This window comes from Phaethon lepturus, unplaced genomic scaffold (genome assembly GCF_000687285.1).
Source record: "Phaethon lepturus isolate BGI_N335 unplaced genomic scaffold, ASM68728v1 Scaffold46242, whole genome shotgun sequence".
In the NCBI taxonomy this organism is placed as follows: domain Eukaryota; kingdom Metazoa; phylum Chordata; class Aves; order Phaethontiformes; family Phaethontidae; genus Phaethon; species Phaethon lepturus.
This window is the reverse complement of record NW_010526397.1, coordinates 1-13474: the sequence shown is the minus strand read 5'-3', so window position 1 is coordinate 13474 and position 13474 is coordinate 1. Positions and strand designations below refer to the sequence as shown.

At 40.3% G+C, this 13474-nt stretch overlaps 1 protein-coding gene across 1 annotated transcript; it reads right to left on the bottom strand.

The window, feature by feature from the left end:
• Positions 1 to 2067: 2067 nt before the first annotated feature.
• NFYB (nuclear transcription factor Y, beta) lies at positions 2068 to 7946 on the bottom strand (the record flags this gene model as incomplete). The annotated part of the gene is made up of 4 exons (XM_010283044.1): positions 7800 to 7946; positions 4711 to 4804; positions 4079 to 4209; positions 2068 to 2265 (listed from the first exon to the last, which is right to left on the bottom strand). Coding segments are annotated over exons 2-4 (423 nt in total), but the record flags the coding sequence as incomplete, so codon positions are not given.
• Between the last annotated feature and the right edge of the window lie 5528 nt (positions 7947 to 13474).

The following is a 13474-nucleotide window of genomic DNA, read 5'->3' as shown; positions in this document are numbered from 1 at the left end:
GGGGGAGAGAAAGAATTTGTGTTAGAGTAGAGTTGGCTTGAGGTTGTTTCAAGGCCCCAGGAGCTCTAGCCAAATTTTGGAATTTGCAGAAGAGTCACTGTGCAGCAGCTGGAGTTTGAAATCCAAGACCTGTAAAACTCTATGGGCTTTAAGAATAGTACATAGTACAAGAAGGGTGTTTTTCATCTTAGACATACTCCTCAGAAACACTCTGCAAACTAGGATTGTGTAGTTCTAAGAAAGGCCTTCACCTTCTGCAGAAAGTCAAAGATCTGCAGTAATCCAGAAGGAGCAGTTAAGAGCATTTATAAAGAAATCACAGAATCTGAGAACTACCAAGAATGTGCAACGTTTGCTTACCAACCACACACAAGTGCCTTCATCATATAACTAAGAGCTGATACTTAAAATCAAGATATTGGATTTCTCTTCCCACATCAATGACTACAGCCAGAAAGGATATCAGCACAGAAAGCCAAGACTCCCAGTCATCTGCATGCAGTTTTACAAGTATCAAGTTTGATGCTCTAGGCTATTACTTAAGAACATCTAAGAAAATAATATAGGTATAAAAAGGTATTCGCTGCAACTGCTCAATGCAGACTAATCACTAAGCTACAAAACAGAAATATTTCACTATATACAGTACTCTGCAGAGAGAACTAGCTGGAATGGAAGTTTAAAACTGATGAGCAAAACCACCCAATCTATCCATCCAATTAAAACCCAATCCCCTACTCTGCTACCAAAACACATGTATATGCAAAAATGGTTGCTTCAGAATTTCATTAGCGTAGTAGCACAGACCCACTTCAGACTTCCCCAGAAGTACTGAAACTAGATAGGCACTACTTGCATTTTTAATTAAAGCCCATACAGCACTTTGACAGCATGTGCAACTGCTACACAGAACTGGAAAAAGATAGCACACAGTAATATGTCAACTTTTAGATTACACCTCCTGTTACACAGTTACCACAGGAAACAACCTTCTGGGAAGGGGAAACTTCAAGTGCTATCAGCAAATTAAACATCACTAGCAAGTCTGACCCCATTAATTGAAAAACTTAGGTTTACAGAACAAAGAAAGTCTGAAGAGCATCAATATCTACAGCACTGCCAATTTAGACATACCTGCTTCACTCATGCCAATAAAACCAAGCAGCCACCCCAACAGATAGATCCACATTTAAAAAAAAAAAAAATTGCTTTGAGTTTTTTTCCCAGGATTATTTTAACCCTGAACAACTTCTTCATTCAGGACTATGAGGAAGAGAGGTCACTGAATAAAAATACCTTTGATCTGTTTGGTTAAATTTGGTATTCTGAGGTGAAAGAACACCAAAGTAAAGAAGCAAGCAAGCATAATTCTCTTTGGTCTCCAGACAGGAGGCAGGGGAACGGGGGACCAGAACAAAAAACCCAAGCAGAAGCAACTTCTTTTTAAAAAACTTTAAATTGCTGAGGAAAAAAAAAAAAAAAAGTCACTTTCTGCTACAGAAGGGATAAATTAAACTGCTTGGATCACATATCTAGTGTGTAGTATGTGTCAAAAGCAAACTGAGGGACAGGCTAAAAAACAGATTTAAAAACCCAAACCAAAAACCCCACAACATTGAGGCAGGCAGGCTTCCATGTGAGTCATTATTCTGACATGACAAAAACAACTTTTTCTTTTGCCGATCTGAAGCCCAGACAAACAATAGGCATTAGGCTAGTTCCTCAGAGGATGCAGTCTAGTACAGTTTTATTGATTGAACCCAAAGATCAAATTAAGTATTCTTAATAGGCACCTTTAAAGAATAGAGGGATTTACTACCAGCAATATATTAGAGAATTTATTCAGTTGAAAGCTTTAACTACTGTGAATCAGCAAGTCTAATCAAAATGCTTACTTACTCCTTTTTCTCTTGATATCCACAGGAATGCTTTTAAACACTACATTAGTCCCTGACAACAGCTGAGAGATACTGTGCAAGTTAGCCATTATACAATTACAATGACAGCAACATAAGGATAAACACAATCAGAATAAATAAATGAGGAAATACTGAAGTATATACCAACCTCTCTGAATTTTTGGAGGTATAACTTCAAAGGTTCTACATAGCTATCAAACCCCAAGGTAGACATGGCAAAGAGAATATCCTCTCCATTGATGGTCTTTCTTTTCTCTTGGTGACATCTTTCACTTGCTTCTGATGTTATAAAGCTGATAAACTCACTTACACACTCTTGCACGCATTCCTTTGCGTCCTTAGCAATCTAATAAGGAAAAAGTATCATAAAATGATTAATCAAGACACGAAGATTTAAAAAAAAAAAAAAGTAAAAACCAAAAGAATAAAGGAAACATCCCAAAACCTGATGGAAGTGCCATTTAGGCAACATCTGTATGAGGGAACCACTGGATGTCATCACTGCTCTTTTTAAGCACAGCTGCAACATGATTTTAACCTAAGTTTTACTATTTCAAATAACACAGCCAACTGTCAGGATCTCCTGAAGTCATAACTATGTTCTGTACAAGCTTTTACATATAGATGCATCTCAGTATTGCTTACCTATGCCTTCTCTTTAAACCTGTTCATTGCAATGTCATAGCCCACTTCCATCTTCCTTTTAACAGACCCAGCAGTTCCAACCCCACTGCAGTACATGCCCACAAATTCAGTAATGACAAGTATTTGTATTCCGACCAGATGCAGGGACTAGAATGTATGCCTAGCAGCAAGCCTCTCTAATGCTTTAATATTCTGGTATAAGTTTTCCAAATGAGAATTCAAATAAAGAAACATATGCCCCTGGCAAGAATGAAATAAGTAAATTTGATTACGGTTTTCAGCTGGACAAAAAGTAATTTACCTGACTTAAAATAACAGAAAGCATTACTCATGATTATTTGGGAAGCTGACAGGAGCCAACTGAAAGATTATAATAATTAAGAATTTTATTCTTCACATGAGAAGAATCTGTCTACATATTTAAAAAAAAAAAGCAGTAACTATATGTAGAATCTTCACTAGTTCCTCTGATATATTCAGACACATAGGGCAAGATTTTCAGAAGTACTCAACCACCGGCAGCTTCCCTTGAAGTTTTTCACAAAAACCTCCCTGATTTTTCAGGATATCTTGACATCCCATATGCTAAATTCTTGAGAAAAATCTCATCTCGATCACTACAAATTTATGACAGTATGTAGTAGTGAAGAGATTTTCACAGCAAAGATATAAATGTAACACCCAGATCTCCATAAAGCCCTGAACACTATGAAAGTACAAGCAGATGCAAGGAAATTATGTCTTGCCTCTACTTAGAGTGATCTCAAAAAAAAAAAAAAAAATCAACTTTAGCTAGAGGAAATGTTACTGGGGCAGGAATTGTATTGGAACACAATAGAGAAATAGTAAGTAATAGGAGCTCTGCAAAGGTTTAAGATAAACAGGTAGCATGGTCAAACGCTTATACAATCACCAGCTCAGCAGAATGGATTAAAAACTCTGTTCTTAGAAGTAAGAAATAAGTCTTTCAATATCTGGCCTTATCTGCTACATGGTATAAAGCAGACTTCTTGGGTCATTTTGGCATTTGGATATGTAAACATCTGGGCAATGGAAGACTAACTATTCCCTTCCCTTCAGGATGAGGACTGGATTTTTATTTCATCTAAAATGGTTCACTTATTCCAAATTTTATGCACCTCAATAAAAGCAGATTAAATTTTATAAGACAGAATTGCATAGAAAATTTTAATACTGATATGAGATTGTCACCAAGTCGGACCCGTTATGACAATTTCAGAGAACACATCTTAGAAAAAGAAATCTCTTGAAAGTCCTATGAAGAGCACTGTTCTGGATACTGTAATTACAGCAGTTACTAAAAGCTTTCAGAAACCTAAGAAAAATGGACATGGTCTCAATCACCTCCGGCTCGGATTTTCTTTGCTTTGCTTTTGCTTTCCTCCAATAAACCAGGATCATTTTGAAAAATATATTGTCCTACCAGTTCAAGTTCACTCAGAGGAAGGAATAAAACCCATTAGCACACTTTCTTTACCAGACAAGGGTATTACCTTTCCTGTTTGGGGTATAGCATTTTTCATTATCCTTGCCACATTTGCAATTGGAAGATATATATCTTGTTCTCTAAAACTCTCTTTTGAGCCATTTGTATCTTCGTGATCATTCATGCTGTCCTCTGTGTCTAATGAAATAAAGAAAAGTTAACAGATATTGTATTTGATAGACAGCAGGCAATAATTAATTCAGTTTAAAAATCTTACACTGACGGATGAAGACCTTTGAAAGCACAGTGCATTAACATTGTAGAAACAAATTTAAAAATAGATGTAAAACCAGGCTACTTTTATGGGTGCTCGATATCATCTTTATAATACTATGTACAGAAATGTACGTGGCTGCTGAACACCAAGTATTCTTAATGTCGTGTCAAAACAAAAACAGTTTCCTAGAACATGAATTTTTTTGTCATCACCCTGAAGGATTCTGTCAACATTGAAAAATCCAACCTCTAGCTTCAGACTGCAGAAAAAGTGCTTTATACAGTGAGGCATTATGAATACAAACAATTGCAAATTCTTAGCTTGACAGAAGATAGCAGAGAACTGCACGCGAACTGGAAGGAAATATATATACACACAGAGACACATAGAGAAATAGTAGTATTTACTGTTACATTTCTTACCATCATGAGGCTGTATCACATAGTGACTGCCACCAATGTAATCTCCAGCAATTCCTAACTGAGAAGCATCCGTTGTGGAGCTATCACCATCCATCTACAACCAGAAGAATGAAACCTTTCAAGTATGTTTGTTATACTGTAAGTGCAGCTATTCCTGAAAAACAGCACTTTAATAAACTTTGAACTATGAGAACAATTTATAGAAAGTATAAATACTTTGCCATTTGAGAACAGTATATTCTCTCTCGCCACTGAGCTTTACTGACAGTGAAAACTGTGAAATTCTTTTGTGAAGCTTCCCCAAAAATTCAAACCAGAGGCACAGAAACATTTGGTTCATGAAGCACATATGTAACAACCTCATGTTGCTCCCATGAGAGTCTGACCAGTACAGGTCAAGGCATCTGTTTCTCTGAACAACCCTCAAAACCTAACACCAGTCCACTGCTCACTGAATGCTTTACCTACTGTTATTACACAGGGCACATCCTTCACTGTTACCCTCCACCCAAACAGCCTTTGTCAAGCCCACTGACAACCATTTCCTAGCCAAACCTGAGGACCAGCTCTGCATTCTTATCCTCCTTGAGGCATCAGTCACTCCTAGGTATCTTCGAAGTCATGTCTTCCTTTGCTTTCCCTGCTTCTGTCCCACTTCACTTCTCTGGGCATCCTTCAGTGCCCCTCTTGGAACGTTCATATGTGGTGACCAACAAGAAGTCTTCTCCTCCAGGCTTTAGAGACCAGGTCATAGTTTAATAGGTAATTTGACCACCAGGAGAAAGGGAGAAGCCAAGAGAGCCAGCATTTCTCTCCCCAGCCAGGGACCTTTATCCTGGGAGGCACTGACCATGTTTCAGCTGGACAAGTCTGGGAGAAGCCTGCCCTTTCCTGCCTTCCCCCTTCCAACAGGGGCAAAACTACGGAGATCAGCAGCAGCCATTTGCTGGCAAGTCTCAACGTTTGCTAGAAAAATCTACTTTGTGAACACGTAAAGAGGTCTCATGGTGCTGCTCTGAACCAAGGCTGTGGCCCAGAGGCTGCTCAGCAGCCTGCCATCTCATCACTTGGGGATGTTGAATGTATCGCGCTTCCCGGTTCTGCGGAGGCGAAAGAGGTGAAGATGCCTCCTACATCCCTTGGAGGTTCGCACCTCTTTAGTGGGGACTCGCCACAGGTAAACAGCAACCCAGCACATCACTGCCGTTTGCATCCGCGTTTTGTCATGGTACACAACATGGAGAGATACACGTGTTCTTGCAACAGCAAACGCTCCAGCACATATAACCTGTTAGCATGTTACATTTTGCCTTTTTACAGGAATAACAGATTTCCTTAAACACTATTATCAGGTGCTCAGGAGAAAGCTTAGACTTATATAGAAACATGGCAGACAACAGTCCCACTTTGAAAGGGGCTATTTTAGCAGTGCTAAACATAAATTTGGATTCAAATCTCACAATCTTGACTTTTTTCTAGTCGCAAGTGTCTTGAAAAGTAGTATATTAAAAATAAACTTTTGCAGAACATTTAGCTCCCATGCTTTCAAAATGGCCTCCCCCGCGGTAAAGTTGTATTTTTGCAGTCACATGCTAAATAACATTTCTTTTGGAGAGGAAATAATGCAAAAATTAGGGAGGGAGAAGGGGTTCCCAGCATACACAAAGTCTTTCAACACTGGCACACAAATCCAAAGATATTTTTGAACACGTTTAGATGCACAGCACCAGATTCACCTTTGTCCCGAATTTTCTTGGCTACGTTTAACATCAAACAGCGCTGTTAGCATTTGCTTATTTACCTGTTTGCTAGAAAATTAGCTCTTTCATTCCCATTCTACATTTCATGCAGTTCCTTCTCTGGACTTGCACTTCCCATCCTTCCCCATTCCCACACCAGCTGTTTCCCACCTAAGCAGCTGGCCCTACTGACGACACACACACACACACGCAGACACAGCCCCGCAGGAGGCAGAACCCGGCTCAATTCACTGCCTGACCTACATCAGCTGTGCAGGTACCCGGGTCTTTGGAAAACAACCTCTGCCCCAGAGGGTCGCGTGGTCTTTGCTGGTGAGACCATGCAGCTCTCTTCTCCCAGAACCATTAGCCTGAAGAGGGAGGGAGGGCGAAGCTATTTTTATACCTACCCAGAAATATGAGCAATTTAACCTCTCTCTCTGATCTGCAGTCTGCCTGTGGCCACAGGGCTGGGTTTTGCTTTCAAACTTTTAAGCAACATCCGGCGCTACGCCTGGCCACAGATGCACACGTAACCTGAGCACTGCTTGCATTCAAGGCAATACTACAACAGCTGGATGTAGCCTTAGGAGCTGTTTAAGAGGAAAAAAAATACCTCTTCCACCTCTTCTTCATCGTACAGAATACTACACACATGCGCTGCTTTATTTAAAAGCACTTCTGGTCCCTTTTGAATGGCTTCTGTAAAACAGTTTCACTTCTTACACAGCAGCTCTGCCCAAAGAAGGAGTAGCATTCTAACATTAGCCTTCCATGTGCCAACTTTCACATAAATTTGCTTTGTCTGCATTTTGCAGACTCTTTGTTGGGAGATTTAACTTTGCTTTTCAATTTTCCAAAGGGTCTGCAGTTCGCTGTAATGACAATGCAAGGATATCACAATCCTGCACATCAAGATCACCAAAATTGGTATCGCCCATCATTAAGAAATTTATGTCTTTTTCTTCTGCAATTTGAAGCAATTAATGTTCTGCAGTCTGGTAAATCCCCAAAACCACCTCCAAAATTAAGTTAGGGTTTTCTGGCAGTCTTGTTCTCAGTTTCAAAATTAGAGTCTCTACAAACTTTAAGCATTACGTTTACTCAGCCCCAGTACTATTTTAAATGCCTTGATGTTTCTTCCCCTCTCCTTTTTCAGTCTTCTATGAAACCTACCTTCTAAAATGTTCCCTTCTTTCAGGATTGCAATAGTCTTCAAATTTCTGCAGTGATGTGATAAGTCACTTATTTCTGCTCACCTGTCCTGCACACTACCCCATCTGAATCTTTATTGCCAAGACCCAGTAACATTATTTAAGAAACCATCTTGCTTTCATTAACCCAGCTCACCTTCAAAGGACAATTCCTGCTTGAATCTCTTTTAAACCTCTGCTGCACCTGTAGACAGTTTTGGCCCTATTAGACTAATGCATCCTCCAGGTACTAGCTTTGCTTTTATTCTTTTCTGTGCACACATTTCCATACCTACTTACAGTATGCATTGTTTCACAATTACTGAGAATCCGAGTGAAAGCTTATCAACATTATGAATCTAAAATAGCATTTAGCAAAATTGACAGGAAAAGGCTTGCAAAAGAAAAAGGCAGATCTGTCTCAGATAAAGAAAACAGGCACTGGTAGCTTAACATCAACCGAAATTACTTCTGTGGGTATTACTTTAGGAAAGATTTTTAGCTGCCAGGACAACCTTAGGACAGGGGATTATGGACAGCATAACACCCTTCTGCATAACACTTAGCATCACCAGGTCCTAATCCAGGATCACAGAATAATTCAGGTTGGAAGGGGCCTCAGGAGGCCTCTAGTCCAACTCCTGCTCAAAGCACAGTCAGCTCCTAGCTCAGAGCAGATTGCTCAGGTCTTTATCTAGATGTGTCTTGGAAGACCTCCACAGAAGGAACCTCCCCAGCTGCCCTGGGAGCCTCTTCCACTGCTTGGCTGGCCTCGCAGTGACAAAAGGAGCAGCATCTCTACACACTACTTTAATCCAAGTAAGTTTGGTGGAAGAATTTGAGTCAGATTTAATTCACATGTAGATCTAGGCATCTGAATATAGCAACTGTAATTAATATATTATCTAGTCTACTAGTATATCTTTGAGTCTGATGGATGACACAAACATGACTGCTGAAAAGTGTGGCCACCACTATCCTAGTCATCTCATAATGAACACAGTTATGCATTCAAGTATTATGTTTTTAATTTCAGATGTTCGAAACTCAAGTCAATCACCACATATCTGATTGTCAGCTCAGCAAAAGGTCTGTAATATATACAACAAAATACAATGCTCAGGAAATGAGAAAACACTGCTTTCAATACACTGTTGCTAATTAATTCCCCCTTTAAACAAAGAAGCAAACAAAGAAACAAAAACGGAAAACAAACTAAACTTTCAGTGCCCCTGAAGTTACTCTAAGAAGGCAGCAGTCCAGTGTAGCATAGAAACAACACCCTGCCTACAGTAACTGCAGTCAGTGGGCGACTAAAAGGACAACAGTTCTTACACTGGCACGTTTAGTTGGAAGAGTTACTTCTTTGGGTGGAAGTAAATGTTAAATTTCATGAACAGGCAGAATCCTGGAAGATCTAATCCTAAAAGGTCCACACGGGCAAAAACTCTCCTCTCAGATTTTGCTTTAGCCCCTGGAGCTGTTGCAAAAGTATCTATTTGCAGATTATATATGGCATTTGCATGGCAGTTTCAGCATGCAAACATTGCAATGGCTCTTAATACAAGACTGTGTCTCCTATACCCATGCAGCTACCGAACTGCAGGAGGGGCAGGAAGGCTTCCAACACATTGGTCTAGTAGCACGTACTGCACACATCTGCAAGCGGCACTTACTGCATGTTGTACGTTACCTTTAGCTCTAAGAAAACAGTACAGCTCCTCCATGTATACACATACTGACTGAACCAAGACTAAGAGCTAAGCATATCAGCAGCAACAACGTCAGTCTAATGTGACCATGCCACTGTCTGATTTTTGTTTATCAATAAGGGAAACCAAGTGAGTACAAGACACTCAATCCAAATATTCAGTGACACACTAAAAAAGCATCTGAATATAGAGCAGCAGCACAAAGTTTTCTGATGGTGGGTTTCTGTTTGTGGGTTTTTTTAAATTCTAATGAAAATGAGTATTACTAGGAAGATAAAAATTAATGGATATAGGGATAACCTGAGAAATATCTTCAAAAGGAAACATTCCAGATCAATGGCAAAGAAAACTCAATGATAAGCCGCAAGTGAACAAACATACAAGTTTACACTAACATCTGGTAGAAAATTTTCATGAGGATGCTTAAAAAAATATGCTTGTCAGCTGCCCACAACTCAGACTGTTCCTAGAATACATCTGTACTGCATTAATAAAACCTCAGTACCTCAAAGTAAATCTTGCATCCTGTTTAATCTTAAGACTTCTCTTAAGAGAGCAGTATCAGTGGCTCAGCTAAATGATAACTAAAGGAGAATACAAGTCGCACTGAGGAGAGGAAGGGTCTAAAACTTACATCAGTATAAAAGGCAAAAATAGAATAAAAGAAACAAGATCTTATCTTCAGAATAGGGAATTTATCTGGCAATGATTTGCAAAACTGGTATCTTGAGGGGAAACCAAAGGCCTCTTGTGATTTAAGTACTTCACACGGTATTTATCCACCCTGTCTCACAAAATTACTGCCCTACAAGAGGGACAGCAGAGTATGATAGGCAATGAACTGAAGCACTTGGTACACTTCCCACACAGTTGTCCCTGCCACAGAAGAAAGACAGAAATGATTAACTAAAGCTGTAGGTAGTAACCACATCAGTCATTGTAGATTAATTTTGCCACCACACCTAATCACAAGAGATGCAACGCTGTAAAGCAGTACATAACAGCAGACAATGAAGTTTTATTTGAGCTTTCTGCACCCTCACTTACTGCTCCTAAACAGAAATACAGAAATAATTTTAAATTGAAAATAAAATTTTGATTTTTTTGTTTTTCAATGACTTCTGGAGAACCAAATTTCCCACTGAATTCTCACCTGGCAGCAAAGCAGTTCTTCCTGCAGCAAGAAACCACCGACTAGTAAATGCATTCATGGGACATCGTTCCAGCAGATCCACAAAAACGTAAAGTTAAAATCTCTTAGAACATGCATAGAACAAAAACAGATGCTGTACTGTCTTGCTCCATCTCACGCTCCTCTAATGGCCCACATTCAGTGTTTCCCCCCGCAGCAAAGTAATGCTGGGTGAAGCAGACTGATGCTGAGAGGACCTGACAGCATCACGAAGGCTTGTTAGCATCTGGGCTGTATCAAGCTTCTTCCCCTGGACCATGGGGAGGAAACCTTACCCTTAAGAAATCCGAACAGGGCCTTTTCACCTTTCCACCTTCCCCCTCCATGTACCACCACTATCAAATTCATGGTGCATCTTACGAGCCCTGATGTCACCGGCCACAAGCCCCTTCCGCATGGATCCAGCCATGCTATAGTACGTGGTGGCTCCTTACTAGGTTGGCTAACCGTTCACAAGCATCGTTAGCTGCGATATATATGGGTGGACTAACAATGCATACATTTTTATATCAAGTAGGAGTGGATCAGTGATACAGAGCAAAGACAATACAGTGAGTTTCCATGCCTCCTCCTTCTTGGCAGTAAAAGAGAAGCTGGAGGGAAAAAAAACCACCTGAGATGAATGGAGGCAGTTTTGTTGCTTTTGCAGAAGCTGGAAGAGGGCAGCAGCCCTCAGACTGTACCAGCACCTCCTTCCTCCTGCAACACTGACTGAAAGCCCCGTATTACCTTTCCATATTAAGTTTTTGATGCTTTTCTAGCATTTTTTGTGAAAAACTAAGTATATCTGGTTATTAAAGCATCAACCCATAAATCCTGCCTTTTTCTTTTATAAGTTTGACAACGTATGTAAATTGGTTATGTTCTTCCTTCATTGCGGTAGCACATCAAGTGTGCCAAGAGACTTATTCCTCTCAAGCAATAGGGCAAGTAAGAGATTTACAAAGCTAGTTCAGGACAGGCCAGTATTTTCAGTCAGAATTGTAAAATTTGCTGACATTTCCTTTTATTCTACCAATGTTACTTACACATGTTGTTTAGTATGCGTATATGTAGAGACATGTCTTGCACTTTTTACAAGCATTATGCTACTAAAACACCAATTTCCAAATACTGTGTTTCTCCTAAAGTACTACTGCAAAACTTTGTACTGAAAGGACAAGTTTCTTTCTAAGCAAAATTTTAAAGGTGAAGTAACATTAGAGATTTGCATTTGAAAGCACTAAAGGAAGAGCCTTGCAAGCCTTTTTTAAATGTTGACAAAACAAGGTATCTGACTTTAAAAGTGTCATATTATTTCACGTTTTGTATCTTCACAGTATCTTGAACAATCTTTTTCGCATAATTTCTGTACACTGCCTCCCTTCATGTAATTATTACCACAAAGAAGATGTTATCTATTAAACTTTGAACTGCTGTAACTGTCAAATATTAAAGACTAAAGAGTAATATCCAGTATTCTTGACTTCTTTCAAATATAATTTCATAGCTGTAAATGCTAGCAGCCAAGACCATATATAATCACCCGCTCAATGCGGACCAGAAGCAACTCACACAGACCTCATGAATAACGATTCAGATTAAACCATTTTGGGTCTCCCAGAGAATTACAGATGGATCCTCCGTTAACATTATAACTGTCATGCCATAGGCCACACAAGTAAAGAAAACAAACAGTAATCACTAAGCTTATTGTTTGGGAACGCTATGCTAATGATTACACTTAAACACCATTTCTCCATTCTTGCAAGCCAATTAAAGCTAAACTGTGAATAACGGCCAAAGCAGATCCTTCCATTTTGCTTTTTGCTACTATTTTGCCTGAGCTTTTGAGAAAGCTGCAATTATTTATTTTTTTTTAATTGACAATGACTTTCATCTATCAGCAGGATTGGCAAAGGTTACTACGTATAATAGAGGCTGTTCAAGGGCTAAAATCCAGATTGCTACATCAGTCACTGCCTAGACATGTTCAGGTCATTATTATCAATTATTGTGCCCTCCCAAAAGCAATCCAAGCACACTAGGTAGCTTTTACATAACAGTTCTTTGCAGAACAAAATCCTTTTGGTTAAGCCTCGAAGAAATTCATAAAGCTAGAAGTTGACTGAGTTTCTATTGCTGCAGTATTGCAGCATGACATAGAAAAGTTTCTTTAACCTGTGTACCTTAGTAGTTGCAGAAACATTAAAAAAAAACGTTTTTAGTAATTTTCCAATATGATTGTTTGAGAATGACCTACACAATACTCTTCAGGATCACCAACTACATAATTTCTGATGGAGCAGAGGCTGGCATGCACAGGTATGCCCAAGTACGCTTGCCGAACACACACCAGTTGTGTAGACATTGAGAATGAGAGAGACCTGTCTCCCCTCGACCTGCCGTGTGTGTTATGGGATAAGCCATCGATGCGGCTCGGCTGTGCCAGCCGATCGATCTCGCCTCCCAACTTCATGCCCTTCAATGATGCAACAGCAGGTAGCACAGGGCCACGAGGAGGAAACCTTCCTACTTACACAAACAGCCTCAAATCTTCCTCGCACCTAGCTCGCATCTGTTCGACAGATACATCTATCGCGATACCTTGTTTTCAAATCGAGCAAGACAACACGTGCCCAGTTATTTAGCAACTTTATTGCTAATCACCTTGGCTGCGATTTCCGTGCCGACCGCGGCAACCCGGTACCTGCGGGGCGGAAAGGCCGCACACCCGTACCTGCCCACCGGCCGGCAGCCCTGCTGCAGACCACCGCCTCCTATTCCCTCCCACGAAGCGCCGCGCCCGGATCAGGCTGCCCGCTCGGTCACCCGGGTACTCTCCCCACATCCCAGGGGCCTCGCCCTACACTCATCCCTGCACGACACCGCCAGACCTTCAAGGAAATTTCGGTCCCACCAACAACAACGGCGGCGGCGGCCGGGAGG